The following is a 24,782-nucleotide window of genomic DNA, read 5'->3' as shown; positions in this document are numbered from 1 at the left end:
AAGAGGCTAGAACCTAGAAGCTTGAAGGAAGAATAGTGTAGAGCTTCGAACTATGAGTGAAATTAGAGCAGTTAACTAGACTGGCCTAATTGTACTAACCTAAAATGGTCAGAGTGTTATGGAGTCTGTACAAGATATCATTTAGAGATGAGAAAGCAGGAATTCAACATAGCAGGGTGGAAAACCAAGCCAACGAAGGAAGGATGGAAGGAGGGAACTGTTTCACATTTCTATTAAGTCCTGACACTTTTGGGGGTGAGCAGGTGAGGCGCTGCTATTCATTGTTTTACCTCCCTTGGGTTAAGCATGAGCAGGTGCTGGTGCTCCCCCGCCCCTCCCCATGCTATTCCATAGCAGGGCTCTGGAGTTCTACTGGAACACATCCTCAATATTTAATCTCTGGTTTGAATTTAAACAGTCACCAAATGTTTGCTCTCCACAAGTTATGGGCCTAGGTCACTTAGGGCATTTTGGGGTACATTGGGGGAGGATAGGCATCGTCCTACCCCTAACAAGAGTAAGATCCCGTTGGAGAGCCAGAATTGTGTACCCAGGCCATCTGGAGAATAGTACTGTGACTGAGAATCCCCTGTGACTTTTGTCTTTTATTTCATTGTCTTTTATTTCATGTCAGGATAAAATCTGGGAATTGTATCAATGGTGAAAATCTATAAAGGGTGAAAGACTTTAAAATGTTTTTTTAGGCGCGCCTGGGTGGCTCAGTTAAGCGTCCCAAGTCAGCTCAGGTCATGGTCTTGCAGCCCATGAGTTCGAGCCCCGTGTCGGGTCCTGTGCTGACAGCTCAGAGCCTGGAGCCTGTTTCGGATTCTGTGTCTTCCTCTCTCTCTACCCCTCCCCCACTCACACTCTGTCTCTGCCTCTCAAAAATGAATAAATGTTAAAAAAACTTTTATTAAAAAAATAATAAAATAATTTTTTTTTTAAAGAGTCTATCCTGGGGGCACCTGGGTGGCTCAGTCAGTTAAGCGACCAACTTCAGCTCAGGTCATGATCTCGTGGTTCATGAGTTTGAGCCCCACGTCAGGCTCTTTGCTGACAGCTTGGAGCCTGGAATCTGCTTTGGATTCCTCTCTGTGTTCCTCCCCCACTCATGTTCTGTCTTCTCTCTCTCTCACTCTCTCAAAAATAAATAAACATTAAAAAAATTTAAAAAAAATAGTCTATCCTGCCCCAATTATTTGTCAAGCTACAGTTTTGTACCCAATTAATAAAAGACAAGCCAACCAAGTTCTCCAAATGTGCATTGTGGGTCCTCTGGGTATTTTATCCCTGAGCCCTTCCCATTACGCGTGTTTGTCCGGGGGAGAGCATTAGGGAAGCTGCAAGGTCGCTTTCCTCATGTGGTCAGCAGAGCCCCTCTTAGTGGACAGCGTGCAGCTAATAGTCTCTCTTGCCAGGGGAAGCTGTCTTGAAATCATATCATTTTTCCCCGCTAGTCCTTCTCAGTGTATAGCCAGTGGAAAAGGGAGGACTGCGTTATTTCAGTTCCGGCAGTGGACACATCAAAATTGCCTCCCTCTCCCCTCCTCTTTCCCTGGAGGACCTAATTTATTTCACGCAGTTTGACCTATCCCTGCTTAGAAACCGCCATTGTGATTCTCTGTTGAGGCATTTCCCTGCTGCCTTTTTTGGCCCCCAAGCAAACCCACCAGGCCACAGTTCCCCTGCACAATGATGTCAGTCTGGCTGCTGGGCCCAGCTGGATGGAGGTGTGTTTTATGAAGTTCAACCCTGCACCCTGGGCCATAAATACACGTTGTGCACATAAATGTACAGCTAACATTGCCCAGACCCCTCTGAAGCACCATGTTAATAAGCAGACAGTAAGTCTTTAAAATATGGAAAAGCAGTTAATCTTTCCGCTGGCAAATCCTTTGTAGGGGGTTGTTTCCCCCGCTTCAGGATAGCTGCATGCAGGGCTTTGAATCATCTAGCATTTGAGCGAAAAAGAGAAGTTTGCCATGGGACTTCATGGAGAATGCTTGGGGAGCCTTTTACTAAGAGGGGAAGTGTGCTAAAACCAGTATCTTACCCTTGTCATTAAGTGAGTCATCACTCGGTCTGCCTTCAAGGAGTTTGAGCACTAAGAGTCCCTATACAAGACAAGAGGTGTGCCGCCTTCTGGGGCCCACCATGGGCCCGGCCCCGAGGCTTGCAGTCTGCCCCTGTTGATCCAGGAAGTTATCCAGCCTCCTGTTCCCCCATCTCCAAATGGGCACAAGCAGGTCTCATTCACATAGCTTCAGTAAGAGTTTGCTTACCCTCTCTGAGTCCCAGTCTTCTCCTTTGTAGAACAAAAGTGTCAATACTCTGCCCTTCACATAATGTCCTGTTTTATAAATGTTTTAAGACTACAGGAACACGGTCTCCTTCTAAAGAACTTTAACGTTAGAGATTAAGTTCATTTGCTTTGACAGTTACCCCTGTTAGTCTCTTCCCCTCCTCCCCTCCTCTCACCACTGCCCTTGCTCTCTCTCCCATAGATGACATGGTAAGAGGGCCAGACTTGAGGGTGAGGATAGGGGCTCAGCAGACAGAAGGTGACTCGGACCGGTACCTGCTCGCTTCATCGGAGAGAGAGCGGGTCTGCAGCTTGCTTCCAACCGCCGAGCCGCCATGACTCTTGTCTGCGTGGCTCAGGCAGAGAATGGGAGTTGCCAGTGGGTTGATTTAAGGATGCCATAAATGAGAACTGTCAATTCTGGAGATGACATAGTTTATGTCTTACAAATATTTCATTTCATTTGGTACTTTCATTTCTTCATATTGCTAGGAAGACGCTTCATATGCACTGTTCTCTTTGCGTTCAACTCACGAGGGTCTACTTGTTTCGTCCATTTGTTCTTTCTGTGACTACCTGGAATCGTGGATTGCTTACTGATCTGCTACCACTGGCACATTAGATACATCTGATCCACCCCACTTATTTTTTCTTGTTCTCTGTAGCAGAATTAAATACTCTTAAATGAATATTTCTAAATATTCTTAAATATCCACACTTTGTTATAGTTTTACAACATTGTTTCCCCACTTACTGTGTTTGGGGATATTCTTTCACAGCAGTAAACAATCTCCTTTTCCCTTTCTTCTGGTGCCAAGTAGACCACAGATCAGACACACTGCTCCCTCTGTTGATGGACTTTGAGGTGGGTTTCACGGTTTTCTCTTCTCAATGAACAATGTTACCAAGAGCATCTTTACACATGACTTGTTGGTTCCGGCACAAGAGTGGCTCTTACTGAGAAGTAAAAGTACTGAAGAAATGAGCTCTACTTCATGTCCACTGCAGTAATAACAAATTTTCTCCTCACGGCTGTAGAAGTTCACTTTCCCACCGGCAGTATAGAAGGATGTTCACTTCTTCAGACTCCGTCATGACATGACCATAGATTCAATTTTTGCCAATCCACTAGTGGAAAGTGCATTCCGTTACTTTAGTCTCACTGTAACTTCTATGCTCTCTCATTTTGAGTGAGATCGAACCCCTTTTTATGTATCAGTTGTCCAGCTGTGTTGCCTCTTCTGTGTTGCCTCTTCTGTAAATCCTCTCATGGGTTTTGATACTGGTTAGGGCATGCACCTTGGCTTTGCTTCCCGTTTTCTAAAACTCAAGTTTATATGATTGTCCGGACTGTTCTTTATATTTACTCTTCCGAATGAATCTTAGGGTCATTACTTCAAACACCATCGACAGTCCAATAGGAATCCCTTTGAATTCCTTTGCTTGAATTAAAAGGTCCATTGAAAGAGAAATGACATCTTTCATATATGTGTTCCTTTCCACAACCATTGTACTTCCTTCCAATTCTTAGTTTGTCTTTTTTTTTAATGTTTATATTTATATTTTTGAGAGAGTGAGTAGGGGAGGGGCAGAGAGAGGAAGAGAAAGAATTCCAAGCAGGCCCTGTGCTGTCAGCACGGAGCCCAACATGGGGCTAAATCGCACAAAGTGTGAGATCATGACCTGAGCCAAAATCAAGAGTTGGATGCTTAGTGGACTGAGCCACCCAGGTGCCCCTCAGTTTGTCTTCTTATGTTCAGTAAAGATGATCATTTTCTTAATAAAGAAGTCATTTACTAGATTTATTCTTAGGCATTTCATAGTCATTATTGATATGCTCAATGGTTCTTTATTTCAAAAATGTTTTTTTCATTGGTTACTGCCTGTGTCAGGGACAGGCTGTGGTTTTATATGCTAATTATGTAACTGGTCAGCTTGCTGAGTTCTTTTCTTCCAATAGTTGGTCAGTGGGTTCACATGGGTTTTCTATGAACACACTGATATCCGTTCTGTGGGTGATTTGGTCGTATGCACTTGTGGGTAGATTCTCAATGAACATTTCAGGGTTTTTTTCATGGCAGTCGGTCTGCTTATGTTTTTACAGCTTAGCCAAATGTTGATAATTTATACTTTATCCCCAAAGGTGTGTTTGCTCTAAGTTTTCAAATTGTTTACAATGGTGTACATAATAGTCACTTAAAATGCTTAAATGCCTCTGGATCTTTTGGGTTTTAATGTGACTTTGTGACTTCTTTCTTTTGTGCCAAAGGCTGATTTATGTCAGTGTTCTTTTAAACCAGAATTTGGGTCTTTCAGTTATCTTCACAGTTTTATTTGCATTTATTCTTCTGCTTTTGTCTTCACAAATTCCTTTTGTCACTGAGTCAACAAATCTTTGCTGAGAATCTGCTCAGTCCCAGTGCTGGGTGCTGGGGGAAGTCTCTAGGGGTGGGGGATGGGCAGATGCAGCCTCCCTACCAAGGAAACTGCAGTCCCTCGTGAGGGGCAGACAGTAAGCAAGGAAGGAGGAAGCAGAGGCACTGGAGCAGGAAAAGAAAGGTGGTGAGGTCATGGGTCCTTCACAAGACCCATTCAGTCGAATGGTAAGGACTACAGAAGAATTGCAGTGAATGGAGGAATTCAGGGGAGTGGCCAGATTCTGGAGAATTCTTTTCAGGACTGTGCTATAAAAGGGGAGGGAGAAATAGGGCTCTGGTGAGGTCAAGGGAGAGTTTTATTTTTCCTGAGGTGAGAGATGTGACAGCATGTTTGTGAACTGAAGGGAATGGCAGGTAGTCAAAGGTAACTATGCAATGATCACCTCTCTTCCCTTCCATCAGCCCCATCCTTGGAGAAGTCTGAGGGCTGGCTTAGGAGAGAGGCATCAGTATTCAACCCAGGGTACCAGAGGGAAGACCAAGTATAGGGGCACAGGTGCAGGCTTGCTTTCGTATTTTTTCTAGCTTCTCCATCCAAAACCTTAGTTCATTTGTTGGCAAACTTCCTCCCCCCTCCCAATAAACAAAATATCTAAGGTCATACTGCACAGATTTGAGTCTGGGCTGTTCTTAAATTCTCAAAGATTAATGGAATGTTGTTTTTAAATTTATTTTTAATTTCCACTGTTTATATATTTTTTGCTATTAATTTCTGATTGTATTTTTACCCTAAGAGAAAAATATGGGGGTTCCTGGGTGGCTCAGTCAGTTAAGCATCCAACTTCAGCTCAGGTCATGATCTCACGGCTTGTGAGTTCGAGCCCCATGTCGGGCTCTGTGCTGACAGCTCAGAGCCTGGAGCCTCTTCAGGTTCTGTGTCTCCCTCTCTCTCTCTGCCCCTCCCCCACTTGCGTGCACTCTCTCTCTCTCTCTCTTAAAAATAAGTAAACATTAGAAAAAAATTTTTTAAAAAGAGAGAAGAACATGTAATTGGTGCTTTCAGCTCTTTGGACTGTGTAGTTGTTCCCTGTATTTGAAATTAGCTTATATGCTCTGTTGCTTAGATCTGAAGAGTCTTCACTCCATTTTTTAATAGATCATATACTCATCAATCACTTGCGGCCTTTCTATGAATCTGTACACTCTGATCGTAAACGTTCATGTCCTATCTTGTTATACTGTTTGACTGTTTTTCAATATGAACTATTTCTTTATTACATCTTAAAGATTTTTCCCTCTGAATATTTGTAGGAGAATCTTACTAAACCTGTCCCTCTATTTTGTCATTAGTATTTTTCTGGTGTATCCTCACATCTTCCCGTGTCATTCTGTTTCAGGAGTATCTGCTATAGACTGCATAATGCTGATGTTCTGGCAAACTCAGCTTAAGAGTCTCTGCCTTTTTTTTTTAATTAATGTTTTTGAGTCTCTGCTTTTTTGATAAGTGAATCTAACTGACAGACATTTATTGTGATTGGTAATAATCTTATACTGGCGGTGGTGGTGTGTGTGTGTGTGTGTGTGTGTGTGTGTGTGTGTGTGTTTGCACGTGTGTGTGTTATTTACCATGCTATCTTGGATTAATCAGATTTTCATTCTTTAGTTTCTTTTCAGTAATTATCCCTAAATTTTAAAACACAATTTTCTACCTTTATCTCAAGTTAGTTAGAATCTATTTTCCTCTGGACTCTGACATACCTTTTATTTTTCTTCTTTCCATTCCCTCAAAACTTTAAGTTTTGTTGCTCTGTTTTGTTCATCTAAAGTCCCCCATTGAGAAGTTGGTGTCATTCTCATTCTTTAAGTAATTTCTTCCTAGAGAAGCTTTTAGGATTGGTCTGTATCTTTGATGATCTAAAGTTTCACTCATGCTTGAATGGGCCCTTTTAATAAAAGAAAAATCAAATTTTTCTTTAATGGGGAAATACTCTCTTCCTGTGGAGCTTTTTTTAAATCTCTTTTTCGTTTATTTGCCATCTGGTAGATTCATTTGGGTTAGTATTCTAGTCAATCATTTGTTCTTTAAAGAGTTGTATGATCTTGGTTTTGCATTGGTCATTTAGACTCTATTAGCCTGCCCCCAACATGGAAATCTTTGGTTTTCTGATGAGCACCATCTGAGGTAGGTTATATTTATTCTCATAGGCATAATCCATTATAAAGAGGCCACCTGCTAGGGCAGTGTCATTGCAGTGGTGAGAAGGTACCCAGTGCTAAAAGGGGAAGGTAAAGCCAACAATTTTAAAGCCTTAATGAGACAGCAAAGTCAAACTTTTTTCTCAAGCCAGACAGAGTTGTGGAGAGTGTGGGAGGGCAGAGAGTTCATGTTCCAGAGTATGGTGTAGGCATTGAGGAAGCATCTTTGAGGAAAGTCATGTCTTGTTCCTTCCTATGGAGAAAGAAAAACAATAACCATAATTTCAGGATATTAGATAAACAGGTGAAGGCATTTGTAGACAAGAAACGGGTTGTGTTATAATCTCCAAGGCATTCTTGGATAATTCAACATATGAAGTGGTATTGGGTAAAATGAAAAGGTAGTCCTTTCTCCTCATTATAATTTCCCACAAAACAGAGGATTCTTTTTCATTGCATGATTTTAGTAAACTGTGATGAGAATAGAACAAATTTGTTGAGAGAAAGATGAATGGAGGTAAAAACTTATGGGGAAATTGACTATGTTGTTATGTTACAGTCTATTTCATCTGACTGAACTGAATTTAGTGAAATGTCATGAAAAATTATACAATGGGAGTTCTAGGCTTGTAGCTAAATATTTAGCTACTCTGTTTGCTCTGGAAGAATATGGGATTTTGTTTGCTAATTTGTTCCTCCACAGAGCCAGTAGCATTTGTTGTTCCAGGAGTGTTTTTACGGTGGCGTTACTTTGTCATTTCACTGTGTTGGATGATGAGAGAGGAGGTACCATTAGGCTTACTTCCATTGGACTAGCTGTACTGATGGACCCAATGTCAAAGCTGCTCCACAGCCTGAGCACTGGCACACGTGGCCCCAGAACTGTGGAACTCCCCAACAACCAGCATCCATCTCATGCCAGTATCGTACCTCTATTTTGGGCAGACATTGTGCAAAGCAGTACAGGAAGGGTCTAGGATATTCTCTTCATCCTTTTGGGAACTTCAGGTGCAAACTGGGAGAAGGAGGCAAGGCTTGGAAAAGCCCAAGCCTTTAGGCCTTGGAAATTGAGATGATTTAGCCAACTCTGACTGTCCTGTTGTGCACATACAACATTCCAGTCTTCCCAGGGTGAGTTTTATGACCTCTGTGTCACCATAGCCACAGGTTGTCTTCTTACACTTCCTGCACTGTTGTCGTCTTAATGAAGCTTGGTATTTAACCGTGAAGAACCTTGTGGAAGGAGGCAACTTTAATAGTAAGGCAGTCTCTGAAAACTGTTTTCTACAATATTATAGTAGTTAACTCCCCAGGGGAGTTTTCCTCAGGATTCTTAATTTGATGGACGGTAAATGACCACCCACTGTCTGTGCTTCATGTTCCAACAGGTCCTTTGTCATCCAGCAAATCCCAAGCAGCAATCTGTTCATGGTGGTGGTGGACAGCAGCTGCCTGTGTGAGTCCGTGACCCCCATCACCATGGCCCCCATTGAAATCAGGTATATCCTTTTGTGTGTAGGTCCAGCTACTGCTGCTGAAGCCAGGGAGGGGGATCTATGGGAAGGAAACCTGGGGGAGAAATATTAGGGGGAAATGACAGCCATTCCACTGTTGGAAAGAGAGGAGTCATGAAGGGAGTGCAGTGCCAAGGTTTGACCTTCAAAATGCAGAGTAAGGGAAAGTGATGACATCTTAGCAATATGCCTTAACTTCAGTCAACATAACGAATCCCTTAAGTGTGAACGTTTAAAGGCCCAGAAGATCAGAAGGCGTCCCGAGTCTTGTCATGGCTTCCATCCTGAGGTAAGTCTGAGAGACCTTCCTGTTCTCTTTTTCTACCAGGTTCACCATGAGAATCTCACAATTGGCAAAGAACTCTAGTTAAGAAGTTTACTTGTGAAGAAACAATCCTTTCAGGCAAATTAAAGGAAGGCTAATGGTACTTTACTTTCAGTCCCTCAGTGCCTTCTTATTTAGTCTGTGCTTAAGGGTCTTATTGTATCCGTATACATATTTCAAAGCCTCTTTATTCTCTTCCCTATTATGAACGTACCGTGGTTCTCTCTCTTCACATTGTTACACACAACATGGCTCTGACCATCTTGGTTTACTTATTTCAAATTGCAGTTCAGATTATTTTCCCCTGCTTACTTTTAGACAGCCTTTTATTGATGAGAAATTCATGTAAAGCAGAAATGGCAATACTGATACCAGATTAAGAGTCACGATTTCTGCGGGGGGATGATAACCACCGCATGGAGGCACAACTACAAAGGCCCTCCATTGACACCAGAAGTGATGATCACAAGAAAATTAAACTCAGCACCAAGAAAGGTGAACCTGAAAAAGAAATACCCCCCAAAGTGCCATAGGCAAAAAAAAAAAAACCCTTTCTGGTCTAGCAAAAATAATAGAAATTTAAAAATTAACTCCACCCCACTTTGAGAAATGGAAAGCTAGCCTAGACCAATTATTATTATAGGGATACTGGGAAAGTCTCTATTTTTAAAAATGCCACCAAAGCCACCAAAGCTGGCTTTAAGTCCACCTTTAAATAGCAAATAATTTTCATCTTTCCTAAACTCTCCAAGTCCTAGCAAATGATGTTAAAGTCAATATAGGTCCAATAAGAACTTGGAATTGACTGAGAATGTTTGCTTCTATGTTCAAAGGAGAGTTCACTAGCAACATATTATACAGATATATGCTGGAAAGGTCTTTGGTAAAACTCGGTGATAAAATTCAAATAAAAAAAATCTTTATATAAAATTCAAATAAAACTAATAGTCCCCAAACACTAAAGTCACTTCAGTTAAAACCAGGACTGTCTATGTAGACAACCAAAATCACTAGAGTAGAAATCTTCTGGGGTTAATGAGATAATTTTCTCTGGTAAATAGATGTAAGTATTCAAAAATTAGTATTTTTTTTCTCTAAGTTTCTAAACCTAATAAGATGAGGTCAGTACGACAGAATAGAAATTCTTAGATATAACCAAGGTTCAATTCAAAGCGGAAAATACACATTAGATTTAAATGGTAAAATAATAGTCTCACAAGAAATGTTAGGAATTGGAGAAATCTTCCTATCCAAGACCAGACAGCTGTGAAAGAAAAACAGAATTTATCTAATTATATAAAAATTACAGTTTTTTATGGAAAAAGAGAATTTACAGTTAATAGCCAATTTATACAACTTAGAAAATCATTTATAAGCCAAATCATTAAAGAAATTTTTAAAATTGAAAAGTCAAACAAGTACATATAAAAGGAAGCCAAGGGCATGAAAGCTAAAAGTCACTGGGTGATCAGAACGGACAGGTGATGTTGAAATATCCGGCTACAGCCATGAAAGGCAAGAATACCCCTCGCCCTGCACTCACACTCCTGGGCATCTTTACCATAGGCAGGGGCCCAGGCCTGGACCATGGACTGGTAGTGACCTGCACTCAGCACTGTTCATACCAACAGAGAACAGAGAAGATAATGAATGCCCATCGATAATAAAATAGAGCTAGAAAAATGGAGTTAGAAGAGTTGCCATCAACCCGTGGATAAAAAGCATGCTGCAGAAAGGATTACGTAATGTGATTTCATTTTTATAAAATGAAGCCCTCCTTTCCCCACATATAAAGAAAGAAGGCCCACGAAACCTCTTACAGCTGGTGCTGAAATGATCAGGCCCCTTGGATGTCAACCTTTACTTACATTCTGACAGGAAGACATTAGAAGGGCAACATTCGGCTGTTCTAATTCGATCACAACAGACAGCTCCACCACCAGCCCTTTGCCTCTTGAATGTTCTGTGTAATAATACGCACAGAGTAAGTTTGAACATTTAGGCACTGACAACTGGAATCAGAGATTCTTGTCACAAACTTGATGAAATTTAGACAAGTCCATTTCTTTGTGTTATCTACTTTCCAAAAGACTTGATTCCTCCATTGGAGAGTGCGGGGAGAGGTCTGGGGACTCGATGTAGCTCAGAAAATTGAAGGCGTCTTGGAATCCATCTCGCTCTAACCGACCCTGCCTTTCCCTGTAGGAGAATGCAAGGGAGTGTGGGGGTGCACCGAGCCTGCAGGCCAAGATGGTCCTTGTCGTCTTCCCTCTGCTCTTGATGCTCTTTTCAAGGTGACACTGAGATGTTCTCTTGGCATGCTAAATTATGGATAAACTGTGAACCAAAATATGGTGCGACATAGGAGACATGAAATATAGTCCAACCATCAGCATCTCATGATTTTAAACTGTGCGTGATATAAACTCTTAAAGATCTGTTGACAAAAAAAAAGTTATCTTTTTACTTTGCCAGTCATGCAAATGTGAGTTTGCTACATGATAATCACCCTTCATCAGAAACGGGGCTGCAAGTGGGCAGTGTCCCTTCTGCTTGAAACCCATTGAAACCAATTTAAAACTGTGTACTTTTTAAATAAAGTATATTAAAATCATAATCTTTTGAGTTTTGCTTTCTTGCTGAGAATACAGACAGAACCGCATGGAAAAGTCACCCATTCCAGATACCGGGAAAGGGCGGTTGTTGGCAGAGACTTTGCTCTGAAGCAGATTCTAGACAAATATTTAACAATTGTTTAGGTGCTTCACTCGCAGTTATAAAAATGTTTACAGAAGTAAACCAAACTATCATCTTCATGGGAAGCGTTTATTACAAAGAGCCCTGAATAATTTTTTTTGAACTAAACTTCAGTAGAAATCATAATTTGGATGGGAACACGAGCTCCCAAGATACTCGAGTGTTGAACTATGTGGGAAGAGGAATAAAGTCATAAATGCGAGGAATTCATTCTGAAAAGATTTGATGGAGGAAGAGAACAATGACTACAAATGACTCTCAAGCTTCTGCTTGAGCATTTGGCTTCTGGCTTTTTCCCCATAAACAAGGGATGAAATTAGATCTCAAATATTACAAGATGTGAAACTACCCAGACGTGTAAGGCATTCCTAAAACACTGGATCCTGAACCAAAGAAAACAGATTCCACCGGATCGTGGTTACCAAATAAAGTGGAATAATTTCCATGCCTCACTAGAATCGAGAATGCCTTATTTTATGAGACAGACATCTAAAAGTCATGGGGAGAATGCCACTTAAGCTTTAAAAAAAAAAAAATCCCACATTATTCTGTTGATATTGTAGAAAAACTGATGTGATTACCCTGCCTTCTCCTGAAATGATGCCAGTATTTATAGGAAAAATAATACTACGTTGCTCTATTTCCTGAAACTCTAATGCCTCCCATATTGTTGACAATGTAACAATACTATAACATGTTGACTGTCAAAATGTCAACAACTATGGGGCTATCTAGTATTACAACCACCGTGGTCATTGATATTATTCACTTCTGTGCACTAAGTGTATGAATAAATTCATATGTTGCCCTCACAAGTATCAAAATGCATTATATGTACACTAAACAACCATAGTGTATTTTTTATAAACAAGAACATGACATGACCCACCATTCTCCTTTACATTTCTAAAGAACTGGCAACAGTAGATCGAATATATAATAATGCCCGTAGCTGAATACTAATGATACAAAATAGTGTCCAATAAACATTTATAATTCCACTCCCTGTATATTCACTATTCACTATCTATAAATTCACTCCTTGTTCTCAGCAATGGTGTGGCATCATTTTTAGTGACATGAAGGTGGCATAGTTGGGTCACACTCTTGGCTTATGGCATCATCAGGCATCACCTTCATGTGAATGAACCACCCACCTTGTGCCTCAGATTCTCAGTTCCCTCAGTGACTCCAGTCGACTGGCCACTCCATTTATCTATTTGTATATCTGTTTTCTCCAACATAACATGTCCAGAGCAGAAATCTCAATCCTCCTCCACCAACCTCTTTCCTTCTGACTGACTCAGCTTCTCAAACCAAACTCCTTAGAGACTCTCTTATCTGCTTGTTCCTTCTCAGCCCGTCACTCAGAGAGTCTCCTCTCAACAACAATAGGGTTATATAGTATTATGACCTTGGGAAAGTGACTTTCCTCCTCATGCCTTCCTTTCTTACAACTAGTTACTGAAATTATAGGCTGTGACATTCAGTATATGGCTGACCCTTGAACAACATGGGAGTTAGGGGCACCAACCCCTTTTTAACTCCCCCAAACCTTAACTACTAATAGCTTACTATTGACTGGGAGCCTTAATGATAACATAAACAGTTGATTGACACATATTTTGTATGTTATATGTATTATAAACTGCATTCTTATAATAAGCTAAAGAAAAAATGCTTTGGGGCACCTGGGTGGCTCAGTCGGTTAAGCATCCGACTTCAGCTCAGGTCATGATCTTGCGGTTTGTGAGTTCGAGCCCCACATCAGGCTCTGTGCAGACAGCTCAGAACCTGGAGCCTGCTTCAGATTCTGTGTCTCCTCCTCTCTCTGCCCCTTCCATACTCATGCTCTCTCTGTCTCTTAATAACAAATAAATGTTAAAAAAATTTTTTAAAGAAAAAAAATGTTATTAGAAAATCACAAGGAAGAGAAAATACATTCACAGTTATGTACAGTATTTATTTAAAAAAATCAGTATATAAGCAGGCTTGCACAGTTCAAACCCATGTTGTTCAGGAGTCTCCTGTAATTGGTAACAGATTTAGAAGGCACCTATTACAAATTATAGTGTAACATGGTAGCAATATTCTTACAAAAAGGTAGAAAGTTTTCATATGTATATTCATGGATATACATATATAATTACGTACAAAATATATTTATAGAATAGATAAAATTAATAAAAATATAGTAGAATACTTACAATATACATTGAGGGTAGAATAGTAAAACACAGCACAGACAAGAACACAGGTTTAGGAACAACGTAGTACTCTAAAGTAATAATGTAGCATTCTTACTTAAATTATGAACAGTACTGCACTACAGAGGATAATACCATTTGTCATGTGATAAGAGACTGTAGTAAAATATTATAATTATAGACAGAAGAGCACAGTTTTTTTTTAATTTTTAAAAATTGTTTAATGTTTATTTTTGAGAGAGGGAGAGAGACAGAGTGTGAGCAGGGGAGAAGCAGAGAGAGAGGGAGACACAGAATCCGAAGTAAGCTCCAGGCCGTGAGCTGTCAGCGGAGAGCCCGACGTGGGGCTCAAACCCATGAGCTGTGAGATCATGACCTGAGCCGAAGTCGAGCACCCAACCGACTGAGCCACCCAGGCGCCCCAGAAGAGCACAATTTTAGTGATTATCAATATTGGAGGTTGGAATAATCTGACAGACACTTGAGGGGTGTTTGTAGCATTTGCAGTCTGGGAGCTTTGTGAAGACGCTCCCAATTGGTGCACGTGTGCTGGGGAGAGACAAGGGCACGTTTCTAGTAAATGACAGCCACGTGTGTCCAGCTGCAGCAACCGTAATTCCTGCTGGGGACTTTGCAGCCATCATTTCCCCTAAGCCAGTGATTACGAACCCTGGACAACTTTGTCCCCAGGGGATGTTTGGCAATGTCTGGAGACATTGTGTGCTCGTCAAAATTTAAGGCAAGGGAAGGTGCTGCTGGCATCGAGTGGGTAGAGCCAAGGATTCCGTTAAACGTGCTACAAAGATCAAAAAGAGCCTCCACAACGAAGAATTGCTCAGGTATCTCAGTAGGGCTCAAGCGGAGAAACCCTGCTCTCATCTTTTAGCAGTCACGGGGTTTTGTCTTTACAAATTAATAGACTCCTTCTGGATCCCCGTGTGGCATCAGAATTGTGGATGTTGGCCCCACCAATGTCAGGAATCCCTTACATAGTGTGAGATGCTACACTGTAGACTCAATTCAGTAGCAAGCCTGCTATGTCACCTCTCACAAAGCTCAGATGCAGGATCCTCCTTGCCATCCAGACCCCAGCGGTCTTCCAGTGAACACCCAGCAACACCTACTCACCGTCCATTCACCTCTCTTTTGTTTACGGCCTGACACTCACGAGAGCTGACACAGTCCTGTTTACTGTCAGATTCCCCTCCCACACCCTGTGAGGGAGGCCTGTCCTGTCCACGGCAGTATTTCCGATGCTTGGAATTACTCCTCAACTTCAGTGACGCCCAGGAAGTAGCGGCACCCTGCATAAATAAACCACCCACATCTGTCAAAGCCTCCTATTTACAAGGTACTATGCGGAGCGCTTGTCATCATCGTTTTGTGCACCTGCTATTGTTCCCATTTCCTGATGAGGAAACTGAGGCTCAACAAGCAAGTTACTTAAAGGTGCGAGAGCCAGTACGAGGCAGCACCTTACTCCATGCCCTTTGCCCTTAACCATGGCCATACTACGCACCATATACATAGTTACCAATTCTGTGTACCATAGGTCTCCACAGCGGCAGACCCCAGCCCCCTCAGATAGGTAGTAAGTCAAGATGGCAATGCTTTCTACTTTGGGAGATTATAATTCAGCAGCATTTGGACACATAAAGGCAATTTGCAGCGGTAGAGCGAAATTTTTGTTAACTATGATTACAAAGAGCATATGGTAACAAGACACCACGGCTACCTTTTTTTTCTGCATTCAAAACACGGTAGTCTGTACTCACGTACACATTCGGGTAATGCAGAATGGCTTAACCATGGGTCAGCAAGCTTTCCCTGCAGAGGGCCAGAGTAAATACCTCAGGCTTTGCGGGCCATATCGTCCCTGTGGCAACTCTTCAACTCTGCCACTGTAGCACCTCAGAGCCCGTGTTTCAACAGAACTTTCTTTAAGGACACTGAAATTTGAATTTCCTCTATTTCCACATGCCACAAAATATTATTCTTCTTTTGAGTTTTTCCCAAACATTTGGGAAACGTAAGCGCCGCTGTTAGCCTGCAAACTGTGCAATACAGATGGAAGGCTGCATCTGACATGTGGGCCATGGTTTGTCAGCCCCCTGAATTACGGTATCGCCGCTGACAGTTTCTGAAGCTATCGCAGTGCGGTGAGTTCGAAATATCCCTGCGGCCTGCAGGCATGTGTGTGGAGAAGCGTCAGGGCTATCCATGTCGGAGCTACTGTGGGGCACATGTGACTGCATGATGTTTACTTTAACGTCATGCAGGCTAGCACTATTTCAAGCCCTGTGAGTAGCTTAGTATAATCTGATGTCTTTATATTCACGTAACTGCAAATACAAAGAGCGCAGCTCACTGCAATGTGCTGGCGATCCTGCTACTTGAGTGTAAGATGAAGGGTATAGGCTGGCATAATGCAGGTCAGCACAGTATACTGTCATTTCTATTCCCACAATTATATGCAATAAAGTGAAGCATAGAATCACGTAGCTGTGCCGGCAGGTGCCATCTGCAGGACAGGCCCTCCTCTCAGCCTAGGATGCGTTGTGCAGCCCTAAACTCTTACATCGTGCGTGATCTGACTGCTGCATCCCATGCGGTAGGCTGCCAAGAATCCTGTTGACAAAAAACCTACCACAAAATCCCACTCCCAACAACCTCGTTGTAATTACCCTAGCTCCAAATAGCTAACGATAAGTGAGTTATGAGACAGAAACATTGAGTGGTATCTTTTTTAGTAAGATATTGTCACCGTGGCATGGTATGCCGCTAGTGACCTTAGCATCAAGACGAGTACTAAGTTACAGTCACACTGCCCTTTTATTTATGAATAATTATACATTGTCCTTGAATGTGCCATTCAGTTATGCTGCCACACAACCTGCAAGCTCTAGCGATAGGCTCAGGGTAGGGATGGGGCAGTTTCAGTATGCTGGCCATGGACGGCGCTGCCTGGTGACCACGGCCCACGCTATCCCTTACACGATGAGAGAGCAGGTGCGAGCTGTGGGGAGATGCACCCTGAAGACGAAAGGTGTGAAGTTCGGGAATTATACTACTGGGCCACGTCACACAGGTTCTAATGGACAAAGCCAGAATTTGAAGGCAGCTCAATGGACCACAGAGCCTGTGTTCCGTTCATTCTGGCACCAAGTCAACTTTCACCACGTGGCTTTTTTCACACCACGTGCCATCATCGAGACTCGGGTAAGAGCAGTTCCAGAGCCACATTGCGTTATGTTGTCTGTTATACTCTCTTAACAGAAAGATTGACACATCACGATTCTACAATACTTTCATCAGTGTCTGTAGTGACAGCACAATTACAGTCTTTCTACTTTTTATAACAGTAACACTCGCCTCCCTTGTACAGAATCCTTCCTCATTTCTAGGTATGAAAACAACATAGCTACTATGCTAATGCGGCCAATAGTTTAGTAGCAACAACAAAAGTGCCCTTTGGAGCCCACTGGTCGACACTATCATATATCCCGTGTCTGGAAATCAACCAGTGTCGCTTTGTGTTTACAGTGAAATCATTAACCAGACATCCCTGTGCCTCAAAGCAGGACAGTGGATTGTGACGTCCTGATTTTTCTATCGCTACTGCCTTGCAAAGTGCCTGACACTGTGAGCAGTCACTTAGGCTCTCTGCCATCTCTGATATTGAAAGCAATACCTTTGCTGGACCATTGTATCCGATGGTCCTATAATTTCAGCATCTGTGATGATACTGCTCAACCATGTCATACTTGCTTACGAGCTGGGAGCGATTCTGTCACTACAGTAACTAGTGTGTGATGGCCGTAATTTTAGCAAAAGATACTAACCCAACTTTTCTAACATTCAAATAGCAAGTATTCCCTGACAAGATACAGTGTTCAAATATTTACGAAATTGATACGCCAGAATGCATTTTGGTTTAGTACAGCGATAAAACAGGATTTTGAGTGACCACACATAGTATGAGTGTCTCAGTATTTGTAATGTATGGTTTTATACAAGTAGATGTGCTGTGCTGCCTATATTTACAATCAGCCATGTTATTGTTCTTTAATAGATATAATGCATGTCGTAGACACAGTGCAAGAAGATATAGTGCATATACACACAGTGCCATAATACACGAATAGTGCGCCGTGACGACACCTACACTTTTACATTATTAATCAGGGATGTCATAGTGTTCTATCATGTACGTCCTCTACTGTCAGGGCACATGGTAATCTACACGTTTCCTTTCATTTCTGTAAATCCAGAAACAACACTGGTACCATGATATATCGCTACCTTCAAAATGGACAGCAACACTTCTATTCGATGGGGCTATGTCACAATTGCTTAGCATCAATTTGTTACTAGACAACGTGTACTAAAATATAACACGCACCGTTTCTTAACTTGTAACAACCAAGTACCAACCTCCCATAATTCAGAACTGCTTCAGTTTTTATTAGTATTATAGTGTCAGTGTTGCTATCCCTACAGTATACCATATTTTACATACTACTCTGACATTACCAAAGGAAATATCATGAATAGGATAGAACACAAGGTCTGTGAGGTCAGAGACCTCGAGTGGCTCGAGTGACTCGAGTGACAGCTTCACTGCTTACTTCTCATGTGATTTTGCTCAAGGAACCTGATAGCTTTAGCCCTGTTTTCTCATCTGTGTGGGGGGAGCTAATGTCAGGACCTATGTCACAGTGTTCTTCTGTGCTTCCAATGAGACCATCCATCTAAAGGAGGAGTCCTTCTGATTGCATAGGATGTGGTGATTTCGATAGTTATAAGCTGATACTGTGTTAATTATCTTTACTATTAATACCATATACTCATTCTGGCAATTATCATACTGCTAGGGTACTTAGAGATAATACTACTGCCTAATGTGCTATCAATTACTTGCACCAGTTTTGTTAAAGCAAATCTGCATATCATCCTATGCTGCATTGACCTTATCTACTTTCTTCTGTTTAATGCTATTAATGCTACTTTTAACTCGTTTGCCCACCACTTCAAACCATTCCATCCTAAATTACACCATGCCTCTGTTGGTGGCAGTTACTGCTTATCCTGGGCTGTCTGGGATTTGGTTACTTTACGTTGGCTGTTAAGCTGGCAAAAAGAAAAAAAAAGTATACAGCATAACCTACAGATTGTCCTATTTTAATTTTAAAATTTAGTTCTGAACAGTAACACTGATATGGCTCTACTGTGCCATATTCTAAACTAACCTACACTGTGTCCCATATGAGCATGGTGACAGAAATAACAATCTTCCATTGTGCACATTGGTAGACTATAACATTCATCACTTTTAACAGAATAGGTACAATAATTCTATCTCCTACTACTGGTCATACTAGTCTCAATGTCATTAGTCAGTGTCATACAATGTATACTTTTAATCATAACCACACCACACTGTGCTCTCCTCTATTCGATGGATTATACATCAGTGACAATAATCGTTTCTTGCTCTTCTACCTGTAATTACGATAGCAATAATAGCACAATATCACCATAGCTGACTGCCCTGATCTCAGCTGTGATAATAATAAAGTGGCTGTCCTGTGAGCTACTATATTGCCCAGTTGGTGACATAATCTTCAGTACTGCTAACAATAATGCCATGACATTCTACAGCCTTCTGCCTATAGCTTAAGTATTTCAGAAGTAGAAAGTCATTGCCAGCCAATATTGAGTAACAGCACCGTTGTTGTGCTAGCATGCTGTTAACAATTATACTGATTGGGGATAGTTGTTGTTCTTCATATAATTTAGTAACAGTATTTCTTTGTATTGCTAATTTTGTAACAACAGTTCTGTGCTTAACTATGCCACTTAATGATGAGATGGCCTTAATATATCTTAAAATATTTTAGTTCTATCAAGTCCCAATATAATTCATTTATGTCAAACAGCATCGTAGACATTTCATGGTTGTAAACATTTAAACATCTGATAACCCTGATGAATCTCCAGAATTCCCCATACAGTCCCCCAGGTTAAGATATTGAAGTTTAGTTATGTATTCGGAGCAGGATCGTGTTAACGTGATACCAGTCTTTACCAAACTGACCTCTTTTTGGGAATTGTACACTCGGAATATATCTCAGTTCTGATCCCACATTCATATCGCCAAAGCCTGTGTACAGATCTGACTTTAGTTTTATGAAGGGAAACAGAATTTGCCAGAGCCTGGAGGCGGTATATGAGTGTGGGAAACAAATAAAGCTCAGGTTTTGACCAAATAAATCAATGGTCAACATTTTAGGACAGTTCTGGATGTGACTTTATTAGATATGAAGTTTATGGAAGTTCATTCTGGACACAGAGAAGAGAAGGGTTCAGAGGGGCCAAGAATAAAAGGAAAATAAGTAGTTATTAGGTATTGCAGTAACCTAGTAGTGGGCACTGACAGAAGTGGACACATTTATAATGTAGTTATGGTCCAATTGTGGGGGTGAGGGAAAAAACGGAGTCAAGAATGACATCTGAGTTGTTGGATTGGCAGACAGGTTCATGGCGGTGCCATTCACTGAAATAAGGAATATGGAAGGAAGGGTAAATTTGGGAAGTAAAGGGTGAAGTGGGTGGAAAGGGATGAGTTCCATAAAGGGCTTACCTGGCTTAAGATCACTGCCAAGTACCCAAATAAAGATGTACAACCAGTAAATAGAAAAATGAGTCCACAAGTTAAGGAGTTGTACCTGAAGATCAGATTTCAAAGGCATCCGTTTATAGTGGGAGCAGTGTGAGTCTGGGGAGACCTATGGCATGAGAAAAGGAGGGTCTAGGACCATGAGGCACTCCAGCATTGAAGAGCTAAGGAAGGATGGGCAAAGGGGATGGGAAGTAGTGACCAGAACAATTGGAAAAAATAAGAGAGGGCCCTGTTACAGAAGCCATGAGATGTGTATGCTTTGAAAAGGAAGGGGACACTGAGAAGTGTCACTTGTGGAAGCTCCTGGATGGCTCCGTTGGTTAAGCATCTGACTCTTGATTTCAGCTCAGGTCATGATCTCACAGTTCATGGGATTGAGCCCCTTATCTGACAGAGCCTGCTTGGGATTCTCTCCCTCCCTCTCTCTCTCTCTGCCCATCCCCTACTCACTCTCTCAAAATAAATAAATAAACTTAAAAAAATAAATCAGAACTATAGGGAGTACGATTGGTAATAAAGATTATGGCAGAGGGACTTGAATTGACCTCTCTGAGAATATGACAGTTAAGTGGACGAAAAGTAAGAGTAGGCAGGTTCTGATTAACCCAGTAACACAAATCTAGTTAACATATATTAAAGATTATACTCTTAAAATATTTTCATTCAGTGCCAGAGCATCAGGTACACAGCATAGCCACATGCCTCAGTTCCCTCATTTGGTTGCCCATCCCATGAAGGTAGGGCATTCCTGGGACAGGCACTGAAGGAATCCTCTGGGCTGGTCTGCTTGAGCTGTGATAACAAAATACCATAGATTAAGGGGCTACCACAACAGAAACTCATATTCTCAGAGTTCTGGAGGCTGGAAATCCCAGATCAAGACCCATTTTCTGGTGAGAGCTCTCTTCCTGGCTTACAGACGGCCACCTTCCCACTTTGTCCTCACATGGTGGAGAAAAAGCAATCTCTGGTGTCTCTTCCTCTTTATAAGGACCCCAGACCTATCAGATGAGAGCCCACCATATGGTCTAATTTAACAATCCTCTCCTTAAAGGCCCTGTCTCCAGTGCAATGGTATGGAGGAGGGTAAGGCTTCAACATATGAATTCTGGGGGGACACACACATTCAGTCCCTAAGACCTTCTATCTGCAAGAGTGCAAGAGCAATCTTACCCACATCCTATACCAACTTCACAGGTGGAACTCTGACCCACCCTTCCAGCTTTACCATCTCTGCCAGTCATGTGGGTTTACCATCCAGTGAACCCAGCCCTGATTTTGTCTGATGGTATGGATCCCATCCCAGGACTAGAGAGGAAGTTGCTTGAGGAGAGGGGAGAATCTTGGTTCTGCATTCCTGTTGCTTACACAGTAGCTGAAACAAAGAGAAAGATCTCAAGGTCCCATCAGTCAATCACCTAGCCCCATTCATCCCTTTCCTGCCCTGTCTCCCACACCTGGCATCTCCCTTACCATCTGCCCTACCTCCATCTGCTTCAAGCCTTTATTACGTCTCACTGAAAGGACAGCCTCCTGGCCCTGCTGCCTCAGCACCATCCTCTGGGGCAGGAAGGATGTATAAATTGTTGAAGTAGCTAGATAAGAATTTGAATCCTGGCTTTGCAGGTCAATTTCTTAACCTGAAATGCATTCTCCTCACCTGTGAACAGGGATAATAAAAGGCCTCCTCACAGGACAATGATAGTGAGTAAGGTGGTCAGGTGTAAAGATGGTGCCTGGCATACAGGAAGCACTCACTACAATCATCCATTATTCAAAACGGATGGCATAGATCAAAATAAATTTTTCTAACAACCATCTTGGTTTATTCCACTTCTCTATTTAAAAACCTCAAGGGGCTTGCTTATGTCCACCAAATAAAATTCAAAGGCCTTAGCTTGTAGTCATGATCTGACTCACTTTACACTGCCAGGATTCATATCAGAACCAGGTCTTGTGTTTCCCATCTGTACCTCCATCGACACAAGTATGAGCAGAGAGGTCCTCGTCTGGACCTCACATTACTCCCTTTCCAAATCTCAAATTAAAAATTCCCAACCACATGGTAGCCATCTTAAGTGAATGCAGACCATTGCCCCATTTCAGTGAAAGCACGCAGCACGAGGTCTGACAAATGCCATGGAACCTCTCCTAATGAATTGCAGTTTGGAACCAGGACTGTTTTTTTGGGTTTTAGAAAGAATGAAATTATTCTGAGATCTGACGATAAACAAACTGGTGTGGGAAAGGTGAAAGGTGCTGCTATTCTTGAAAGAACAAGGCTTTTGGGAGAAAACTTCTAAACCCACCAGAATTAAAGTGCAACCTTTGTTTGTAAACTCATAAGATTATGGGTTTAGAATTAATTTCAGTTGGGTCCTTTCCAATTACCAGTAACTTAACACTTGGATTCATTATGCAATCATGACTCAGTAAGTCCTTCAGAACACCACTTTTAAACACGATGGACATTAAAGGACAGACTTTGTAAATATTTGAGATTGCCGGTTTAAAATTAATTTGATTCATTTGCTTGCTGGTTGCTAGCAATATATGAGAGTTGGGGCTTTGTCTGTAATCATATATATCATTCATGAGTCTTTCAAAGAACCCATTTGGAAGAAATAGAAGGCAGAACTTGGTGTATCCATTGCTGAAAGCAGTGATGGTAAGTAATAATAGAGGAAGGGGGCAGGGAAAGACAAAGTAGGATTTGCCCTTGATGTGTCAATTAAGGTTCAAAGTCTAAACACCATAATTCAGTTACAGGTGTACACTTTTGAACTGGTCCTATTGTCATACCCAATTGATTTCTTTTAAATGCTTTATTAAGATATAACTCACATACCATAAATTTACCCATTTAAAATATACAGTTCAATAGTTTTTTGTATATTCACAGAGCTGTGCAACTGTCACTATGATCTAATTTTAGAATATTTCCATCAGCCCAAACAGAAACCCCCATACTCATTAGTGGTCACTCCCCCTGCCCCCACTTTCTTGCCCCTATCCCTAGGCACTCACTAATCTACTTTATGTCTGTATAGATTCACCTGTTCTGAACATTTCATGTAAACGGAATCATATAACACATGTCATATCACATGGTCTTTTGTGACTGGCTTATTTCACTTAACATAATGCTTCCAAGGTTCATCCATGTTGTAGCATGTGTCAGTAGCTCTTTCCTTTTTGTTAATAAATAATATTTCATTCTATGCATATACCACATTTTGTTTATTCATTCATGAGTTCGTGGACACTTGGGTTGCTTCCGCATTTTGGCTATCACGAACAATACTGCTGTGAGCATTCGTGTGCAGGTTTTTGTGTGGATATATGTTTTCATTTCTCTTAGGTAGATACTTAGGAGTGGAATTGCTGAGTCATGTGGTAACACCATATTTAATATTTTGAGGAATAGCCAAATTTTTCCAAAGTGTCTGTACTATTTCACATTCCCACCAGCATTGTATGAATATTCCATTTTCACCATATCTTTGCCAATACTCGTTATCATCTGTCCTTTTCATTATAGCCATCCTAGTGGATGTGAAGTAATAATCTCACTGTGGTTTTGATTTGCATTTCCCTATCTGCCTTCTAAAGGGATTAGTATTGCAGTGCCCAGCTTCCTAGCTGTGATACATGAGAGGGTACATCTGCTTTCCAATTAGGAAGTAGAGAAACTGGATCCGATTCCAAATCTTTTGGACACCATGCCCTGAGCTCTTGGCCCTGCCTCAGAAACTTTCTGAAGAGGTGTCCACAGAAAGACATTCTCAAAGGCAGTGTGGGAAGGAGTTGCAAGTACTTATTTCATAATTGTAATTCCTGAAGAGAATACATCTTCCATCTGGGAAGCCTTTACATTGTTATCCAGACATCTGAAAATCCCTGGGACAGGGAAATTTTAAATGTAGTTTCTGAAAGCTCTTGCGAAGCAAAACTATGTCTCCCTCAGAGTAAGTGTCTTCCTTTGCTGGCTGGACTGTGGCCAGTGAGTCTTAGACCCAGGTTTCTTCCTTTCCCAGACAGCCCCTCACACACGGTGAAGGACCAGAGGAGAGTATGAATACTCAGAAGTGTCTTCTTCCTCTTCAATAAGTAACTCAAGGTACTCGGGCATGGGCAAGTGACTCATGGCTGCCATCTTAATCTGCAGAGGCAGCACATTCCTAACTGTGTGCACAGAAGGTCTTCATTATCCAAAGATAATTAGTGCTGGAAAAATGCTACTTAACATGAATCCATCAAAAATAAGGACTGAATTTTCAAAATAAACTATAAAAAATGTTACGTGGGGCTTTAACTTGAAAGACAAAGCTAGCAATTATGAAAACAAGCTTATTTTATTTACTATTTAACAAAATAGATCAAAACAGAGGGCTAGATGAAAACTCTGCCCTCTCAGAAAA

At 41.4% G+C, this 24,782-nt stretch overlaps 1 protein-coding gene across 5 annotated transcripts in view; it reads left to right on the top strand.

The window, feature by feature from the left end:
• The window catches only part of CACNA2D3 (calcium voltage-gated channel auxiliary subunit alpha2delta 3), an 860,192-nt gene extending 848,860 nt beyond the window's left edge, over window positions 1–11,332 (top strand). For all 5 annotated transcript variants that reach the window (XM_058726526.1, XM_058726525.1, XM_058726524.1 and 2 more), the window contains 3 exons: window positions 8,265–8,382; window positions 8,602–8,679; window positions 10,921–11,332. In XM_058726526.1, the coding sequence (XP_058582509.1) occupies window positions 8,265–8,382; window positions 8,602–8,679; window positions 10,921–11,013 (289 nt within the window). In that variant the 3' untranslated portion in view covers window positions 11,014–11,332. The remainder of the gene's footprint in view (window positions 1–8,264; window positions 8,383–8,601; window positions 8,680–10,920) is intronic.
• Window positions 11,333–24,782: the final 13,450 nt, after the last annotated feature.

Source organism: Neofelis nebulosa, chromosome 4 (assembly GCF_028018385.1).
Source record: "Neofelis nebulosa isolate mNeoNeb1 chromosome 4, mNeoNeb1.pri, whole genome shotgun sequence".
NCBI lineage: Eukaryota > Metazoa > Chordata > Mammalia > Carnivora > Felidae > Neofelis > Neofelis nebulosa.
This window is presented reverse-complemented; position numbering and strand designations above follow the sequence as displayed.